At 37.3% G+C, this 21,533-nt stretch overlaps 1 protein-coding gene across 2 annotated transcripts in view; it reads left to right on the top strand.

The window, feature by feature from the left end:
- Nucleotides 1–18,769, top strand: part of ITPR2 (inositol 1,4,5-trisphosphate receptor type 2) — a 561,528-nt gene extending 542,759 nt beyond the window's left edge. For both annotated transcript variants that reach the window (XM_001363065.4, XM_056799421.1), the window contains 2 exons: nt 13,930–14,091; nt 15,972–18,769. In XM_001363065.4, the coding sequence (XP_001363102.1) occupies nt 13,930–14,091; nt 15,972–16,058 (249 nt within the window). In that variant the 3' untranslated portion in view covers nt 16,059–18,769. The remainder of the gene's footprint in view (nt 1–13,929; nt 14,092–15,971) is intronic.
- The last annotated feature ends 2,764 nt before the right edge of the window (nt 18,770–21,533 follow it).

Below are 21,533 nucleotides of genomic sequence, written 5' to 3'. Positions count from 1 at the left end.
TCCACCTTTTGCTTGAAAACCTCTGATGGGGGGTTGGGGATGGAATCCACTATTTTCCAAGGCATCCCATCTTGTAAAGCACCCCTGCCATTAGGAAGTTTGTCCTTAGTCAAACCTAAATTTGCCTCTCCACAACCTCTACCCATTACTCTGAGACCAAACAGAAAAAACTCTTATCTCTCTTCACTGTGACAAATACTTGAAGACAGCTATTGTGTTAAACCCAAATCATAAGCTTATTAAATCCCTGGTGGACAATATTCCAAAGATTTGCTATTACTTTGAGGATTATCTAATCTACCTTTGTGAAAAAATATTATAACCATGTTCCTTGCTTATATTTATTTTCTCCAACTAGGTGATTTGAATACCAAATTGGATATTGATTACATCACTGATTTGGACAGTATTGGATGATAGTTAGTCTAGTACTCAAAACTTTACACCACTACAGTCATCAAATTTGTCAGTGTCTCTGATAAACAATGTTCATCCATGTTATCTTCCCTTTGCTCAGCAGGAATTTTGAGAAAAGTGAAGAACTGGAAATAGTTAGGCAATGGAGAAGATAGTTTAAGTAAATGCAAGAAAATCAGATGAGCTAAAAAGAAATAATTAATCAGTGAGACGACAAACTAAAATTACAACATATCTCAAAATAAAATGTCCATCTTTACTTAGCCAATATAGGTATTTTTAAGGATTAGTGGTTATTAATAGTATCAATGTGTTTTTCTCTAATTAAAAATGAATTCTTTAAAAAATAAATTCATAGTATTTTAGCAAATTTTTATAATTCTCTATTACACAATGCAAAGCAAATCTTACCCTATAACCTTCAAAAATAATTGAGTTCAAATAGCAACAGCAGGAGAACAAGAAATGCATTTACTTACATGGGCTCTAATTCTATCTTTCAATTCCAATCTCAGTCTTGTGGTTAAAAAGAGTTCTGGTGGTTAGTAGCTGCAAAGATATTGATTTATCATTCTAACATGGATAGTATTTTAGTGTTTTTCTACATAAATATTTATCTGTAATTGCTATCAATTTTTTTTATTTTCTTTGAGTTATGCGTCTAGGTGTACATGGATGCATTCCAATTCCTAACTCCCTTCCTTATTTTTGTATACAATGGAGATTGGGTATCATACATGATCTTGATATTAAAGTGTCAAACCAGATTTGTGGAAAAGCTATTTTCGTTTGTAGTTTAGGATGAATTTTTATCAAATTGTGGATTAGCTGAATCTGCACTGGGAAAAATTATTGTGTATGATTAAATCACAAAATGGTTATTGCATTGTGTCATCTGAAGCACAGTGCAATTTGAATCACTAAAATTCCATTTTTAAGGTTGCTCGGGGCAGAGTTACCTAGAGATTTCCAGACAGATTTGTCTCTCGGGGCAACCCCCCCTACTCCCTCTCCCCATGTTGGAAAACTTAGGTAAGTTTGTATTAGTTGGACAAAAATAGAATCCTAGATTTGGAAAGGTGGAAGGGACCCTGGACATCATCTAATTCAGCTCTTAACCCAAAGCAAAAATTCATTGGATAACATCTCTAACAGAGGGTCATTAAGCATCTGTTTGAATACAGTAAGTCCAGTAAGAGTATCAGGATTGTGTGACTTTGATTATGTGTCTCATGACATTTGGCTCATGTATGCCTCCCCCTATTAGGTTTCTGGCTAGATATTCCATTGTCGAATGCTTTGTACACTATTTTTGTATGAATGTAAAGAAAGGACATAATATTTTAGAAGCAATATTATACTGTTGAGTGATAATGAGTTTGCCTCTGTCATTTTTATTTGACCTGCTTTCTAGATAAATCTTCATTATCCTGTTTAGCTGTTTTTAGTCATTTTTGACTCTTCCTGACCCCATTTGGGGTTTTCTTGGCAAAGATATTGGAGTGGTTTGCCACTTCCTTTTTCAACTACTATTACAGATGAGGAAACTAAACCAAACAGGGTTAAATGGTTTGTCCAGGGTCACACAGCTAATAACTGAGGCCAGATTTGAACTCAATAAGATTTGTCTTCCTGACTTCCTTTTTCTATCCACTGTACCACCTCTCTGTCCCCATATCTGGTACTTATGTAGTTAAAATTGATGTTTCTCCTTATCTCCCAAGATGCTAATTACTTTTCTACCTTCTGTTTCCCAAAGATTATTTTCTATCTGTTTTATACACATTTTGCAACTACCTACATATATGAATGTTGAATTTCTCTGAAATGTAAGCTTTTGCAATGACTATTTTGCTTTTGTCTTTAAACTTAATAGATGCTTGTTAATGAATTGAGTACAAGACTTTACATTTAACCTTGTTAGATTTGTTCTATTGCTCCAACCTGTCCAAATGTTTTGAATCTTGAATCTTTCATTCAAAATATTAGCTTGTCCCTTCCTGCTTTGTATTCTCAAAGTTAATAATAGATACCACCTTTTGTATATTCCTTTAAGAAACTAAGAATGTTACACAGGAACAAGATTGAGAATAGAACAGTATAACACAACTTGAGACACTGCTTTTTAGGTTGGCTCCGATCCTTTAATCAATGACCTTTAGGTCCAATCAGGACTTAATTTCTCTCTCTTTTATGTGCATAGATGTGGAACTATAAACTTAGTCAAATGACTTATTGAAAATTAGGCACATTGTCTTTGATATTTCTCCTACAAATTCACCTAGTTAATACCAAAAAAGAAATTAAGTTAGTTTGGCATTCATTTTGATTAAATTCAATAAACATTTAAGGACCTCCTATATGCTAGGCATTGGGAACACTAATAAAAATGAACTGTTCCTACTCTCAAAGAGTGTTCTTTGGGTGGGTGGGGGACCACATATACGTAGAATTATACACACACACACACACATATAATAAACAAGACAGAATGTCATAGGAAGACAGGGGGATTATTGAAGATGGTCAACTTTGTGAGCCCTTAAGGAGTTCAGGTTTGCAATGGGTAGAAAGGTAGAGAAGAAAGAGCATTCCAGGCTTAGTGCATAGCTTGTCCAAAGGCAGAGGTAGGAGGCAGGAGATTGACTGTATGTATGTCAAGTAGTTTGGCTGAACCCTAGTGTATAGAAAAGGGTATAATGTATACTAAGGCTGGAAATGTGAGTGGAGGGCACATTGTTAAGGGCTTTTTAATGTGAAATAAAGAGGTTTATATTTGATTTTGGAGTTTACTAAGTTAAGATGTGACATAATCAGACCTACTTTTTAGGAATAATCACTTTGGTTATCTTGGATAAATCACTTCTCTAGACCTCAGTTTTCTCTTCTACAAAATGAGGAGGTTAGACTAGATGACTTTTGAAATTCCTTCCAACTCCAACTCTAAAACTATGAGCCCACGAACTATGGGTAAAATGTATTGAAAATGGAAGAAACTTGAGGGAGACCAATTAGGAGCAAATATAAAGGTCCAGGAAAGATCTCATGAAAGCCTGAACTTTCAGATTGTGGGAGTAGAGAGAATAGGTTGTATGTGAAAACATTTTAGAGGCAGAAATCACTTTTGACAAATGTGGAATTGAAAACAGCATTTGGCAACTAAACATATAGGTGAAGTACCTACTATGCTAGTTGACAAGTCTGGTTTTCATTTTATTCACGGGTACAATTAGATGATAGTTTGCTATTTGATGTTTGAAGTTTATTACAATTTTATTCTATGATTCTATATCTGTGGCTTTTTTGCAAATGAAAGTAAAATAGACATTGAAATTGCATCCCAAGTTTGTTAATTATCTCATGACAACCTTATAGGGCAGTTACTGAAGATTTTGTTATACTCATTTTATGAACGAGGAAACTGAAGCTATGAGAAGCTGCTCTATGATTCTACAGCTAGCAAACATCAGAGGCACAATTTGAATCTAGGATTTCTTCACTCCAAGTCAAACTCTAGGAACTCTGCCATAGTACCTCACAAGCCCTAATGCATCATTTTGATTAAAAATGTGTCCCCTTGAACTGATTTTCATTTCTCCTTTTAAAAAAGAATGACTGATTATTAGAACGGCAACATTCTGGGAGATCACTGTCACTATAATTCTTTTCCAGCCAGCAACTGCCAGTAACAGCCCAGTCATCTGAGGGAAGAAAACCAATAGTGGTAGAACGGAAATAGTTCAATGAGGACCACTGTTTTAGAGAAGAGGAAGCTATCTAAGTAAGAAAATGTAGCAGTAGTCATTCTGTTTCAAACACCTTTCTGTCACTGAACACTGTTCTGATTAAAAGTTTTTAACATTATAGACATGAGCAATCCTCTACTCAGAACTGTGTCAGTGGTATGTAGACTTAGATTCTTATATTGCCAAATCTGTAAAAGACCTTAGAAATCTTCTACAATCCTCTTGAGGCCTGGAGTAGCCATGTTACTTCAAGTCACATAAGTAATAAGTGCAGAATTAATTCAAATCTAGGCCTACTGACCACAAGTCTGGTGATCTAGTGATCTTTCTTTTGTACCCTATTGCCTCTCCTTTCATGCACTACTTATTGTGTTTTATGTAAGATGTACAAGTATTCCTCTATTTAAAATAGACACAAAATATGCATTCAGGTTTACTTACTAAACAATAAGTTGACTGCTCATGTAGTCTATGAATTATCTTTTGTTTTTCCATCACTTTCATTATGAATTTGTCTCCCTCTCCCCTACCCAGTAAGCCATTCCCAGTAACAAAGATTTTAAAAGAAAAGAAAGAAAAAGCGAGTCAGAAAAAATAACCCAACATATCAACTGACTGATGGTATATATATATTGTGCCATACAAATAATGGGGGGGGGGGAAGTGGTCAGTCTTCTCTGGGGTCATCCATCATAGTTATTATAATTACATAGAATTCTATTTTAATTTTTGGTTCTTTTTACATTGTTCCAAACATAGTGTGCATTATTTCCTAGTTTTGTTTACTTCACTCGACATCCATCCATAAAATTTTTCCATGATTCTCTCAGTTATTCATTGTTTCTTATGGTATAGTAACATGCCAATACATTCAAGTGCCATGATTTTTTAATCATTCCCCAATCAATAAATATTTGAATATTTTCCATCATGAGTACTTTAGCCTTACCTTCTTAGAAGTATTTATAGGTTTCCTTTCAAATGTAAGGACACATAAAAAACACACCAGAGTTCAATTTGCACAGAGCTTTTGCCTAGACAAAGCAAAACAAGAAATCGTTATACTTAACAGTTGCCCTAAAATAAAATTTTGAGCCCTAAAGTATATTGTCCAACAAATATTAAATATATACTACATATGGATGGAAATAGAACACAAACATAAATAAAGTGATATTGTCTCTGCCTTCAAGATGTTTATACTCCAACAGAGAAAATAAGACATTTGCACAAATAATTATGTACAACATAGAATATAAGTACACAGAGGAAGTATGAAAAAGGTGCTATGAGACATCATACTAAGGAGAGGTCACTTTTTGCTAGGATACTCAGGAAAAAACTTTATAAAGACATAACATTTGATCTGGGCCTTAAAAATAGATGGAATTACAAGAGAAAGAGATAAAAGAGAAAGGATAACTCACTTAAGAAATATAGTAGGCAATGAAATTTAAAAAGTAATGGGTCTGGAAAAGTATAGGATGTATATGAGGTATAGAAAATTGTGCAGTTTAATCATATCATACAGTGTGTGAAAGGAGGTACTATGCAATAATGATGAAAAAGTAGACGTGAGTCAAACCTAGGGTAGAAAGGGAGCTTTGAAAACCATGCTAAAGATTTTGGACTTTGATAATTAATGGAGAGTCACTGAAGTGTTTTTGGAATGATGTAATGACTCAATAATATCCAGGCATCACTACAGTAAAAAACTACTGCCTCTTGCTCATTTCTTCCATATATCTTTCCTTTTCCTGATAATTTGCTTAGTATATAAAATCACCATCATGGCAGAAACTGTATCTTTCACTTAGTCTAAATGTTATTTTAAAACATATTGTGGATGTGTATAAAATGTTACCCCATAATAGTAATGATCACAATATTTCCATTCTCAGAACAAAACCTACTAATTGTAACTTGGGCTATCAGAATCCAATATTCAAGACCAGGAACAAAAAGAAATACAATGCAAAATGAAAATCGAACTACCATGTAAATTTGTCAGTTTAACCAATAGGAATAGCAAAACAAACCTCAGGAAGGAAACTGAGAAGTGAGAACTAAAGGCTCAAAGTTTTATAAGTAAAAGTTTATTGAAAAGAAAGTGGGGAAAGTCTTATTTATGAGGTGGAATGTTTCCATACATTTTAATGTTAGTCTTTTTGAAGAAGGTCTGCTATTAAGCATTGATATTACAAAATTAGAAGGTAGTGAATGTCTTTTTCCCTCAAATTTTTCTAGCTCCAAATCTCAGTGGTGCTCTGGGGACTTCATAATTCCTGCTGCTTTCCCTAAATGATATGTAAAACCCATAGTTACATGTATGAAAATCAATTAAGGTGCTAGTCCTAGTAAAGTAATTTTATTATTAAATTATAATATATTTTAATCAATCCATAGTTTAATAAATACAGAATGCCATTGCAGATTTTCAGTTACCAGGAAGCTCTCAAAACCACTTAGTCCTATCAATAGCTGAAAAAAAAATTCCTCCTATAGCATATTAGACAAATGGTTATTTAACTTTTGCTCAGTGTATTATGGAATACATTATCTCCCCAAACAGCCCATTCTACTTTTGGAAAATTCTTAATTGTTAGGAGCCTTTTCCTTTATATCAAGCCTAAACTGTTCTCTGTGCAACTTTTCTCATTGTTCCTAATTTTCCTTCAAGGATATGCCGGGTTTTCAGGAAAGATCAGGACCACTGGTATGATGGTTTGCCAAACCCATTTCAGGACTGCTTTCCTTTTATGATGTTCACTTGCCACCCAGTTCTCACCTGTGACTCCAAGCAGTCACACCCTGGTAAAAACCATTTTGGCAACAGGGGTAAAACAGGTTAAGGGTACCCAACAGACTTGTTAGTGAGTTTGGGGGATATCTACCTCAGGCATGTGAAGACTTTTCCTGGCAGAAGGAATGGTTGAGAACAATTTGTCCCACCAGGCCATAAAGAAGGTGGTTAAAGCAGATGCTGTAGAGCATTTAGATTTTTGAACAGGCATTGACGAAGCCAAGGTCATCCACTGCATCCCAGGACATCACTAGTTGTCTTAACTTTTGTCTTGCCACTGGTCTTGGATGACTCTAGAAGAGAGAGTGAGGCCGATGACTTTGTGCAACTCCGCCTCGCTAAAATCCAATTTATGCGTGAGTCAAAAGATATCACCAGTGATGTCATTTTGGTCCTCTTCAAGCATGAAGGACAACCACCAACCAGTTTTCCTTCAAGGGCCATATGAATGACATTGAATTTCTTCTTTTACAGAGAGATATTCATGACTGTTCTTTGCCCCTTCAAAGGTTTTTATATAGACATAACTAGGTAATCTTGTTCCTAAGATCTCTCTGGCTTTTGAATCTATAGAACTTGGAAGCTCCATTCACTATTGTGAGTGGAGTGTTATTAGGAATCAAAGTTATGACCTTAAGCAAAATGGTTAATTTTCCAGAACTTCCCTTCACATAATCCTATGGTCAACCATCTTCATTCTCCATGAAATGAGGAAATGAACTCGTACTAACCAAAAGAAGCATTTCAGTATTAATAATCATGTGATTCATGCTATACATGTATACATCGAGAAACTAGAGAACAAAATGATATAAAAGTCAATGTGGTGTGGCCAATAGTGCTCTTAGATCATTGTTAAGTCTTTCTGTTTCCATAGCAAAAACTTAAGTAAAATTCATTTCTTTTCCATTTTGTTTCTCATATTGAGCTGAAGGCAGTTCAAAGCACATCAAGGTGTTCTGAACAAGAATAATAATAATAGAAGGCAGAATGTAACACATAAATATATTTAAATAAAAATAATAGAAGGCACATCTATTTGTACAATGCAAGAGATAAGGCCCTAAAGTTTTAATTCTGGTACATAAATAAAAGAAGTTGAATATGAAAGATATGGAGAGAGTAAAGAGCAAAAATTGGCAAATGATTAGATAAGTATTGTGAGAGGGGATAAGGTATTAAGGAAAATGTCAATGAGATCAACTTTGGGAAATGGAAGAATGGTGGTGTCTTTGACATGGAAAAAGTGAGAATTTCTGAGGGATGAGTTGTATAAGAGACAAACTAGAAACAGGAAGGCCAGTATATCAGTTGTCTAGGTAGGAGAGAATATCAAACAGCCTGAGCAAATATGGTTTCAGTGGAAGTAAAGCAAAGACGAAAAATGGAAGTGATACTGCAGAGACAATTGATTGAATGTAAGGTAAAAGGAAGTCAATAATTCCAAGGTTTCAAGTTAAGTCATTAGGAAGTTAGTTGTATTATTATTTTTTTAAACTTTTCCTTCTGTTTTGGAACCAATATTGTGAATTGATTCTAATGCAGAAAAGTAGTAAGGGCTAGGCAATGGGGGTTAAGTGAATTTATTGCCCATGGTCACAAAGCTAGGAAGTATCTTAGGCTACATTTGAACCCAGAACTTCCTGTTTCTGGGCCTGGCTCTCAATCCACTGAGCCACCTAACTGCCCCTACCCTCCCACCCTCACCCTCAGGAAGCTGTATTATTATGGGAAATAAAGAAGTTAAGGGGAAAGTGAATTTTAGGTGACAAGGTGATATTTTCAAATTTGACAAGTCAATGAAAAGCAGCCAAGCCTGCAGATGAAACAAACATCCATCATCAAATACTAAATTCTATGCACAAAAGAAATACAAATATCATTAAACTAGTCTCTAGTTTGGTTTACTTCTGATGAGTCTGATATTTTCTCTGTTGTGTTATCAATTTTCTTTAAAGTTCTATGTATCCAGCAAAATTACAAACATTTAAATCAAAACAGAAAGTGTGCCATATAAGGGTCTGGCAACCAAATTAACTGGGTTTACTATGAACACACATTATCTTGTATTGCCTGGATCTTCCTCCCTAATTCATTTCTTACCCCACTATTCAAAGAGAAGCTTTTTTCTCCTTCAACATCTCACACCACCACATTGTTAATTTGTTAATTTACTAACTGACCTTGTCGTACCTTTCTCAACTGAAGGCCTTTCAAATTTTTCAGAGAAAATAAATGCCATTCACTGTGAATATCCTCTTTTATTATGTCTTCCTTTTCTTCAGTGTCTGATAGATTGTTATTCACTTCATCAAGTCCAACCCTTATAAATTTATCCTACTATTTTCTCTACCACATTGAACCATTATTACTTGTACTCTCTAATCTCCAGTCTTCCTATCTATTGGCTCCTTTCCTACTGTCTATAAAAATGTGCATGCCTTCCCTCCCCTATAATCCCTCATTAAATACTACTCCTCTAGCCCCTTCAATCTACTAATATCACTACTCCCCTAGTTCAGAACTTTTCACCTCATTCCTGAATTATTATAATGTCTTTCCATCTCATTTCTTTGCATTCAGTCTCACTTTTCTCTAGTCTTTCACATGGTTTATTAAATGATCTTGTTAATGCATAGGTTTGACCATTCATTCCCCTGATTAAATCCCTTCAGTGGTTCCTTGATACTAATAGAATGAAATACAAATACTATGTGGCTCTATACTCCTTTCATTGCAATGGATCATTGTTTCTCCAGACTCCTTCATCTTGTATGATACTTGTCTAGGCTCTGCTATAAATTTTCAAAATGGGATCTACTCAAAAGTCTCTTAGAAAATTAAATGTATTCATTAGAAATGAAGATTAGGGCACATACAACTACTGCTTTACTCTAATTGACAGTTTGGAAGAGACTTCTCTCTCTGAGAAATGGAGAGAAGGAAGGAAGGAAGAGGATCCTAAATCTAAAAAAATCTCTGGCAAAACATGAGAAAAAAAGAAAAGAAAGAGAAAAGTACCATGAGTTCGGGACCTGCCCTCTCCATGGCTTCAGTGGTTCTTTGGCTGGGTGTGGCAGTATCTGTGGATAATGAATGGGACTGCTGCTCAGGCTGCACAGAGAGCTGCTCCATCTTTGCTGGCTTGATTTTTCTTTTTTATACCCTCAGTGGTTACACATACACATACTTTGATTCCATGGGTTCTAACAACAAATGCAAAACTTTTACAGAAGATGGATGTTTTTCTCATCACAGGCAGCATGGCTAGGGGTCAGTTCCCTATTAACCCATGAGGCTCAGATATGCAGTTAATCCAAGAATAATTATTCATTACTTTAATCAAATACAAAATAAATCATACTTCTAAGGAGATAATCAACACACAACATTGTTGTCAAGTCTACATTAATCAACATAACCCAGATTTAAGTAATTTTCCAATATCAGGATTTCATTTTCTCTAATGTTTCACTAAGGTTTCTAGGACAGATTGCCTAGGCTTTAGTTAGTAAAACAAGTCAGTGGAGTGTAATGTACCAGTCTGTGTCTGATAGGTAATTAATATACCTGTCATCCCTGCCTGGCTTGTAGTGGGGGTGGAGAATCTGTGTGCAGTTTTTTTAAGAAGTTTAACCCATAGGAATATTTAGGTTTGATTTTGTAAGTATGATTTTTTTGGTGATATTCTGGGGGAGTAAAGTGAAACATCTTTATTCATCCTGTAATCATTTTGCTCTTATCTATTTTCTCTTGGGGAAACAATTCCAATAATAAGGGATGCTAGTGAGAGAAGTTACACAGAGGAGGTCTGAGTGGGTATCTCTATCTTTCCTAGGGGCCACTTTGCAACCCTCAGTTTCCACAAGTGACCCTGTCAAACAGTGTGACTTTAATGGCTCCTGACAGAAAAGAATAGATTTAACTAGGGAAACTTGCTATATGCCTTAGGACATTGTGTCTTAAACTGTGTACATCATGTTTCTTTCAGTGGTCTTAGTTTACAGTTGTTTTCTTTGAGACTTTTTTTTAAACTAAAGGGATGCTTTTAATCAGTACATGCCTCCACAATTTACATTGGAGGGCAGTAGATGATACTCCTGTTTTCCTCAAAAAAAGTCTGGCCAGAACTAGTGGTGATTTACTGTTTTAGGAGTTCTCATCCTCTTTTATATAGGGTTCAGAAGCTGTGAATAGTAAAGACTACCTCTCACAGAGTTAGCAGATCTGCAAAACTCAGCCCCAAAGAGGGAACTCTTTTCCTTGCTGAAGTATCAATTCAGTTCATTCCAACAGATATTTAGTACAATAGGTAAAGAAAGGAAGGGAATTCATTGCATTCATAAGTAATGAGCACAAAGGCAGGAAATTGTGGGGTACATCAAAAGGACAGAAAATAGTTCCAGTTTAAATAGACAACATAGTAAGTATATAGAAAGGAGCAATACAATCAAAGTCTCAAAAAAATATTGTGAGCCAGTGGAAAGTGACTTGAGAGATAGGCAGAGGTTAGATAGACATTAGGGAAATAATGAATATCCATATGGGAGAATATTTTGTCAGTACTGAAAGGATGAGTTGGAAGATGGCAAGAGCCAAAGCAGAAAATCATGTAAGGAGATTACTAAAATGATCCAGGTAGATGGAAGAGTACAACAGATCAAGAAGGCAGGTAGAGCAATTATCTTGATTGACTAAAGTGGTGGAACACCTCTTCCTCAAAAATCAAATGGAAAGAGGAGAGATTGGGTTATGATACTGGGAATTTCTGAGTAAAAGATCTGAGGGAATTACTATAAGATGGCCTCAGTCTTCTCAAGTAAGTAGTCAGTCAGTCAACAAGTATCTGTTATATACCAGGCATGGAGCTAAGCACAAGGATAGAAACAAAGAAAGAAAACCATGATCCTTGCCTTCATGGAGCTTCCATTCTAATTGGATAGTAACTATGTACATTAAAGATATATAAATATATATATAGAAAGAGAATAAAAGTGTGAAAGAGTGAGAGAAAGAGAAGCAAGTATGTGATAGGATGATGGATAGAATGCTGGGCTTGGTGGTAGGAAAATCTGAGTTCAAATATGACCTCAGATACTTTTACTAGCTATGAGACCCTGGGAAAGTAACTTGACCTTCATCTTAGTTTCCCCAACTGTACAGTGGAGATGATAATAATAATAGCATCCATCTCATAGGGTTGCTGAGAGTATAAATGAGAGTAAAAGCACTTAGGACTGTACCTGGCATATAAGTACTATATAAATGGTTATTCCCTTCACACACAGACATATCCACATGCATAAACACAGACATATATGGTAAATGAAAGGTAATCTCAGAGGGAAGGCACTGGGGGATGGGAATGAAAGCAAAGATGTTCCATGCTAAAGTTGGGATTTGAGCTGATTATTGAAGGAGGTCAAAGAATCAAGGAGACAGAGATGATGAGGGTAAGAATAGCATGCATGGGAATGGGAACTGGGCAGCTAGTGAAAGGCTGGGAATTTGAGATATCAAATGTCATGTTAGAGGAAGGAGTAGGATATTAAATAATCTGGATCTATGAATGTGGAAGAAGGGAGAAGATTGATCCTGGGGGCAGAAGTGTTAGGGTACAGAAATGGAGTGAAATCCTGAGTTGAAGAGGCAAAACAGAAGGCATTCTCTGGATCAGAAGCCAATCAGGTAGAGTCTCAGGAACCATCTGGTCTCATGGCCAGGCTGAAAAGTATCTATGCTAATATAGCAGAGATGGCCTGAGCTTCATGTCTGGATGTGATGCGGTTTGCTGCATTGAGTTTCATTATGGATGGCCATAGCTTTATATAAGTCTGGGAGGCTGTGTGGCATGGTGGAGAGAGAGCTGGCCTAAAGGCCACAGAGACCTGGGATAGGATCTCATCTTTTACACATACTGGCTTTGGGTAGGACATGCCTCTGGTACCTATCTGAACAGAGAGAGAATTTCTCCTCCTAGAAGTTCCTAGTGCCAATACAATCTCTCTCTTTCCTTTGTGAGGCCAGCTCAGACTTGTGATTCCTCTAAACTACCTGGGATGAATGACAATTGGCCACAGCGACAGAACTTCCTAGCACTAGAAAATAACATCTAAAACATCTAATAGTAGTGAGCTCTGTGGAGAAGAGAAAACTAAGTCAATTGATAAAATATCCTTGAAGTCAACAGTTTCCACAAACAGAATTGCAGAGTTCCAATGAGAAGCCAACAGAAAGATGTTGGAGGAGTTAGTAGTCACTTCGGACCCATTTCTCCTCACCCATCCCTTAGAAAGTATTAGACTCCTCCAATCCCCCAAGTCTCCATTTCTTTTGGGGAAGTTTGAACTTGGAAACTTGCCTGGCTGCAATGAAATGTTTCTAAATGAAGCAGTCAAGTGTTTGAGTAACCTGAGGCCATGCCCTGCCACTTTTCTCTTCCCCCAGCTGAGCTCAGAGATAGAACTTCTCAAGTGTGTGTGTGGGGGGGGGGGGGTGGAATCAGGTGGGTGGCTGGCTAAAGTTGAGATATTTGTGTTGCTACTCCTTTATTTCCCCCATCCTACGCACCTGCCTTTATTCCCATTGCCAGGGGCAGGAAACAGCTCATACTGTACCCACACATACTTGGATCTCCTTTCTCTGCCTCCAGACCAGACTCTGCATCATCATCTTTCAATTAGGATTCATGGGGAGCCTCAGGGTTCATGGCACTGTGCTGAATGTTTCACTTGCTTCCTCCCCACAACCCCCTAGGGAGCTTTACTTAATCCCAGAATCTGCCAACCTAGCAATGACAGGATCAATGTCTGACCAAGCACTTTACACCTTGACACCATGAGCAAACTTTAGTCCTAACGTCTACTACAAGTAGAAATTGCCATTCACTTTTTGTTTCTAAAATGTCCTGCTCTCTACTCTGGACACATTCTTATTTGCTTGATTTTGAATATGTGTTTTTAGGAGAAGAACTTGGACTGGTTTCCTCGGATGCGGGCCATGTCTCTGGTTAGCAATGAAAGTGACAGTGAGCAAAATGAAATTAGAAATCTGCAAGAGAAATTAGAATCAACCATGAGTCTGGTCAAACAGCTATCTGGTCAGCTGGCTGAGCTCAAGGAACAGGTAAGTGATCCAAAGTGGGGAGAGCATGCCTGGAGTTGAATTACTTACCCTCCATTTGAGTGGTGACCATGAGACTCTTGTAAAGAGAACTTCATTAAGAGGGATTCCCCACCCCCAATATATATAATGGATAAAACAAAATAAGTTCAGATCAAGATCTTGAATATTGAATAGTAAGACCAACCCTCTGTCTGAAGATCACATATTTCAGGAGAGCAATGCAAAGCCTTAACTAGGATTTTGAGTACATAGAGGAAATTACACTGAACTAGGGCACGTAGTGGGAATATGGGGATGAGGAAAAAGGGCAGTCCAAGGTATAACCACTACTCTGCAGGGCTGAGGTAAACCAGAGATGGAAATCATGAGAACTGTGAGAGAGGTTTTATATATATATAGGTGAGAGGGGTGATATATATAGGTGAGAGAGGCCGTACCCTCAGGTAAAGGAAAAGGGTATGAACCAAGCATTTAACTTAGTAGAGAGAAGAGCGTAACCTGCTCCATAAATGTCAGCAACAAGAGTTTAGATGAGAAAATGGATTTTAAAAGAGAAGAAAGAGGTTGTTGTCATCTCTGTTGATGCCACTGCATTCGACCAAAGTGGGATGGTCTAAAAATGGCAGAGGGATGCATACACTCTTTCATCTGGGCCTTTGTGTGAGGGAATATGAAAGGAGCATCTAGTTGTGGAGAAGGTGCCAAAAGATGAGTTTTGTGAGCCCCAGAAATTGGAAAGAATCTGAGAAGAGATCTAGGATAATAAGATGATAGATTAAGAGCTATAAGGGACCATAGGGTCATCTAACCCAACTGCCTTATTTTATGGATGAGAGGCCTGAGGTCCAGGGTGTTGAAGTGACTTATCCAAAGTTTCCTAGCTTTAATCCCAGTGATCTTTCTACTATGACACCACAAAGAAAGCTCCTAAGAGGGCAAAATGGAAATGAAGTAGAAGAATATATTGGGAGCCACCTAGAGCAGCATTTCTTACTGCTGGGGTAGGGCTGATCCATGCCAGAAGAGGTAGCATCACTGGAGGATGCTGGAGGCATTGGAACCTGGGGCCATGTTGCTGACACTGGGAGGGGTTGGAGAGACTCAGAGGATGTCAACATCTGGGGTCCAGCCCCAGGCACATTGAGCTACTTGAGGCTCTGCAATAATATGGAACTCTTTACCCTTCAGGGATTTACATTCAAAGACTGGAGAAAGTTAATACTAAATATACAGGTCCTGCTTCAGTCTTGATGGACAATATTTTCTCTGGCTGAAATCAGCCAAGAAAACAGAACACCATCGGTTGTGTTCTCCCCACACAAGTCAATCCCTTCTTGCCTGGCACCATATTCCTAATAACAGCTGTTATCACTATTGTTAATATACTTTATTACAGTGAGGTAGGTTGGCATGGCTGACAGAGCTGTCCTCACATTCTGGAAGAACTGGGTTATGCATCTGTCATGGATTGCGTGGGAGACTGGCAACTCTTAGAGCTTCTTAACTTCTCGGTGCCATCGGGCAATTCTCTGAGGCTGCAGGTTGTGGAGAAGGTGCAGATCCATACCGATGCAGGGAGTGCCCTAAACCAGTGCAATCACAACTGGGGTCCCATCGCCATTTATTTTCACTTATAGTTTTAAAGGAATCGCCGTCTCCTGTTTCCTGGCCACAGGCTAGAATGCTGGGAGAGCCATAGCCCTTAAGGTTAGGCATATGTGTGCTTTTCTGCAGTACCTAGCAATATGTGTATGTTAGAAGAAAAAAATTCAGCCATGCCTATCATAGCTCAATCTGACCCATGAATAGTAGAGGAAATCAGCTTATCTCTCAATCTCTTTCTCCCTCTGTCTCCTTCTCCCTCCCCCCTCCCATCCCAGATGACAGAACAAAGGAAAAATAAGCAGAGACTGGGCTTTCTTGGATCAAACACACCCCATGTGAATCATCACATGCCACTGCACTGATACCATGGGGGGAAGCCGTGACTAGCCTTTCATCAGCATCCCTGCGTGATTACAGAATAAAGAACTGAGCTGAGGGGAGTGAACAGTGCCTATTGTTACAAACTTAAAAACAACCAAGTGCCAAGATGTTAAGTGGTTTTGCTCTGGGAACAATTTACAACTGTTTTTCATGGTTGAAAAGACCACAAATGAAAATATAATCGCTACAAAGAGTACTTTGGGGTACACGTTACCCATTCTTCAAGCAACCTGAAACATCTTCGATTGAAGAGAATGACTGAGGAGGAGCAGGGTGAGGATGAAAAGCAGGCAGAAATTAATAGGAATCATGTTTGTCTCGCTGTCTGTATCGAAATGTCTGCCATTGGTGGTACAGCATTTGCAATAAGTACGTTGTTAATTAGAGTAAATACGCTGGGGACACAGGCAGTGATGTTGCCATGCCTTAATTTCTACTAGTGTAGAAAAAACAGAGTGAGCCTTGCACAAATTGTTAATGCTACTGAATTTTAGCTGGCACAAGGCAATTTTCTTATTTATAACATGAAGCACAATGGATTTACAGCAGTGGGAATTTAATCCTTTGGAGCTTATGCATGTTACACTGACAACCTAACTGGAAACTGATTTCTTTCTTTTTCTTTCTTTTTGGATTCAGATGTTCTCTATTAATGGGACTGCAAATGGAGATTTCTACCTATTTTGTTGTTGAAACATGTTTCACAGCTATTTATATGCTAAAACTGTAAAAGATAGTTGGGGGAAAAACCCAAAAGTATGCCCCATAGAAAGATTTTTTAAAATATATATATATATATATGTGTTACTAAAACTCATATTGAGATTTTAAAAATTAAAAAGGCCTGAAGATGATGGAAAGTCTTAAGGGACCTAGAACATTAGCATCATATTTTATAAGCACATGGTAGGCCCAATTTAAATTGTGCATGCAGTTCTTAAAGATCAACATTCTTACACTATTTTGGCAGTTGAAAAGAGAGGCTGAAAAGTTTATGAAAAATAAAATGTCAATCCTAATTGAAATTTTAATGCTATCAATGAGAGGTTTTAAGAATATTTCAAAGATGTTTAACCCCTTTCCCAAAGGAATAATACTTTTCATATTAAATTATAAAAGAATATTCAGGGACAAGCTAGAAGAGGCAGGTGGGAAAAGAAAAATCCTATTTCTTTTTCATCTGCCTCCTCCCTTCTCCCTTCATTCTACAAGATCATTCTTATAAATATCATCTGTGGTATCTTGATGCAAATTCTAAAACCTTTGAAAAATAAGAGCAATATTATTGAGCTGAGAGCTGGATGATCCTATAGGATTATGGTTATGGTCCCACACATACAATTATAGAATATTTCAGTATTTCAGAGAATTCATGATCCTATTGGTAACTCTTTTACTAAATCAAATCACAACTTTTCTACGCCATGTAGACTATCTTCATAAGCTACCACAATACTCTGATGAATCTCTCTTCCCATTGACATCCTATGTGACCCTGGTCCAGGTCTTTTTCTATGTCTTCCATGAAGAAGATAACCCAGTATATATGGATGACCTCCTAATCCTCTGGATATTGTATATTAGGTACCATTGAAGCACATGAGCAATCCATCAGATGTATCTTATTCGTACTAGATGACCAGATTACTTCCTTTTCTAGCCCAACATTTGTTTGATATCTTTTTTTTCTTGCTTTTTTATGCACAAAATGTTGTTCATATTTCCCTGCATCCTATTCATGCCCACCATGAATCTTTCCATTGCCCTTTTGATGACCCATAACTTCCATTCTTCGGAGAATATTCTATCCCATGTTTCACAGACATATAACATCATCGGAAGAATACTGATGAAAGTTTCAAAATTGACTTTCAAATTTGAAAAGGAATCATTATCAACATTGCACAGTTTCCCAAATGCAATCTGATCTTCTCTATGCCTGTTAAATTCTGAATACAATGCCTTATTCATCTATAGTATCTGTGTGAGGTATGTGTAAATAAGTTCTTGTGATCATAGAGTCATAGACTGGAAGAGACCTTAGAGGTTTTCTCATCTAATGCCTTCATTTTGTAGATTAGGAAGCTGAACATGAGAGAGGTTAAGTGGTTTGCCCAAAATTCTACATGCTAGATTTTGGTCCAAGGTGTCATGACTCCAAAGCCAGTATTTTTTCCCACTGCACCATACTGTCTCCTACTGGTCATTTGATTGAATAACACATTCCAGATAATGGCTAGTCTTCATTTGCTTGGTGTTTCCTGAATGGGGAGTAAGCTACGCTCTTAAGTGATTTTGGAGCTCATTGTTATCATTGTCATTGTCATTACTTGGTGGCCAACATTATCGTGATGAACCTTACCAAAGTTAGCCAGACTTTAAAAACTCTCATAACAGAAAATCAATTGTTGGCCTATACTCAAGGTTATGTCAGCTTGGTAGGACTTGCCAAGGCCTTGTGCTCCTTTAGCATTGTCTTAAAAGACTCAGACTCATCTATCATCTATAAGATATCAAAGTAGGACTTTAGTGGAGGTCAGATTTAGAAATTGAATTTCAAATTCTGGAAAAAGTCATACACAACCACCATACTTCTGTTCTAAACTTGGCCAGCAAAACTCCTGAAATGAATGAAAATGTAATTGGGAATTGTTTAATAAAATAAATAAAAATACAACATAAATAATGTTAATTTGTGGTTTTCTAAGTCAATATGCAGTGGGCTGGTGGGGTCCATTTCTATTTAACACCACTGTTGACATGGTTTCAAAACTCATTGATTCTAATAAAAGAAAAAAAATCTACATCCACACAGGAAAAATAATAAAAGGAATCATCCACAGTGAGAGGCTGCTAGTACCATGGGCAAGATTGTGTGTGTGTGTGTGTGTGTGAAATCTATCAACATCCTTGATATGGTCCCCAAACAAGTACTCCTTAATCTGACAAAATAGAGCTTCACTTGTTCAAGCTCTGAGTTACTACAACCCTTGCACCTGATTTAAATGCTCCTTACTCTTGACTGTCTTTAAGTCACATCCTACCTAAATTTTATAAGATTATCACTAGCCATTGATGACTTTAAACAGTATTAGAAAAAATTCCCTTTAGTTAAAGTATTTTCAAATTAATTGAAGAAGGAAAACTTAGGCTTGAGGGATGAGTGCTATCTGAATGGAAAGAAAGAATAAATTGATTTGTTTGCATTGATATGAAATACTAACTTTAGGCTGCTCTTCAATTGTTAAACATTCTCTCCCATTCCTGCTTTATGACAGTTCTCTTTTAAGGAAAAGACTGTGTGGACAATTGCTATTTGGAAGTCACCTAAGCACTTAGAATCAACACCAACTATGTGGGAACACTTGCCCACAGTGTTTGCTTCAGTTTTTAGCATCCAAAAAAGATCTTGCCATTGATAGGACTAGCACTTGGAGAGTATATAAATAATATTCAGTTTTCTTTGCTATGACTTCCTCCCTCTTCCTCCTGTTGCTAACAGAAGTCTAGGTCCTTTAAAACCAATAAAATAGAGCAAGTCAGCTTACCTTTATGCAACTGGTATGTCCATCAGTAATATGCTTCATATTAACATAAATGGGACAAAATAAAAATAAGCATCTCTGAACTTAATGGCTTAGAAGAAAATATAATATTTGACTATTAAAACCCATGCTAGTCCGTTTTTTTTTAAATCATGAAATGATGAATGTAATGTTCAATAAACAATTTGGCCATTTTGTTTAAGTTCTATTCCCCTGGCCCCTCCATATGCTCCATTTCAAAGCCTCAGAACTTCACATAAATATATTTTTTAATTATACAGTTCTTAGCTGAGATAATTTTTTTTGTTGTACAAGAGGCTGTCATATTATAATAAATGAATTACATGCTTAACAAGGTTTGTCATGTTTTTAAATGAATTTATGAGAAGGATATTTTCCGTGAGTACCAAAATCTATTCAATTGGTGGTCAGACTCCAGTTTCTAGTAAAAGATTGTTGATTCAAGTCAAAACTAATTGATCTCCTTCTAGCCATGTTCTCAGCTGACTAATCAAAGTCTGGACTGCTTCCTTAGTTTGCAGTTCTTGCCTTAGCACAGAGAGCCTGGCATTGTATCCCTAGGGCATAGAATAATTGTGTGAGGGAGTAGTTGGGGGTGGAATTTGTGCTTCCTGGGAAGCAACCAGGAGGTAAAAGAGGCAGGCACGGTTACAATGTGGTCACTACAGGACTACTAGCTGACTTAAATGTAAGTAGGTAATTATGCCAACAGGCAAATAAAAATTGCTCAGACTAGAATGAATGTTACAAACCATGTTTAACCATCAAAAAAATGCTTTAGGGGGACAGCTGGGTAGCTCAGTGGATTGAAAGCCAGACCAAGAGATGGAAGGTCCTAGGTTCAAACCTGGCCTCAGACACTTCCCAGCTGTGTGACCCTGGGCAAGTCACTTGATCCCCATTGCCTAGTCCTTACCACTCGTCTGCCTTGGAACCAATACAGAGTATTGGGAGGTAAGGGTTTTTTTTTTTTTAAACAATGCTTTTAGGAAACAGTTACTACAAGATAATGAAGGAGGCAGCAATGATAGGGCAGAGAATGCTGGCTTTGGAGTCAGAAAAAGTTTTTTTCCCTTCCACTTCTGGTCTCTGACACAGTGTGCTTGGCTGGATAAGCCTGGCTAAGTGACATCTCAGTACATTGCAGAACAGGTGCCCACATGCATCTTTGTAGAGCATTTCCCTATACATGAAATCATGAATCCAAGCCCCTCTACACCATATTCTCCCTATCCAAAGGGGTGAAAGAACTGATACCCTAAAAACTATTGGAATAGATCCTGATTAATAGACTAGGTAAGCTCCTATTTGAGAAAAAGTTGACCACTTCCTAAGGAAGGATAGAAAAAGTAAAAATAAGTTTCTGGAGAAACACCAAAGCACTCATAAGGAACACATTTTTTCTCTGAACTAGTTACTTTCCACACTTCAGACATCTTTTGGAATGATTATGGTAAAATGGAAAGAACATTGGCTTGGGGGGGGGGTGTCAAAGGACCTGAGTTCAAATTCCTGCTTCTGTTACTTACTGTCTGTACAACATCATCTGATTCCCCTGAGCCTCAGCCTCCTCATTTGTAAAATGAAGGGATTGGTCTGGATAACCTTTTTGAGGATTCTTCCAGTATGTATCACAGCTTCTTTACTAGGTTCTGTGGGCTAGTCATTGATCTGAGCCTATTCAGCAAGGAACATCTGGTGCTGCATGAGTCACAAACTCAACCTGGACACTAGGGTGCCCTATCACACTGTCCTAAGTATGGAGGAAGTGTTGGACTCTCTGATTCACAGACAGCTGACAACCATCTAGCTACCACATCCATCTCTGGATGCCTGTGTATTGTGCATGTAATTAATATGGGCTTACCCAATCTGAATTAGCTCTAAGCA

The sequence above is a fragment of the Monodelphis domestica genome, chromosome 5 (genome assembly GCF_027887165.1).
Source record: "Monodelphis domestica isolate mMonDom1 chromosome 5, mMonDom1.pri, whole genome shotgun sequence".
Taxonomy (NCBI): domain Eukaryota; kingdom Metazoa; phylum Chordata; class Mammalia; order Didelphimorphia; family Didelphidae; genus Monodelphis; species Monodelphis domestica.
The sequence above is the reverse complement of the archived record's forward strand: the minus strand, read 5'-3'. Positions and strand labels throughout refer to the sequence as shown.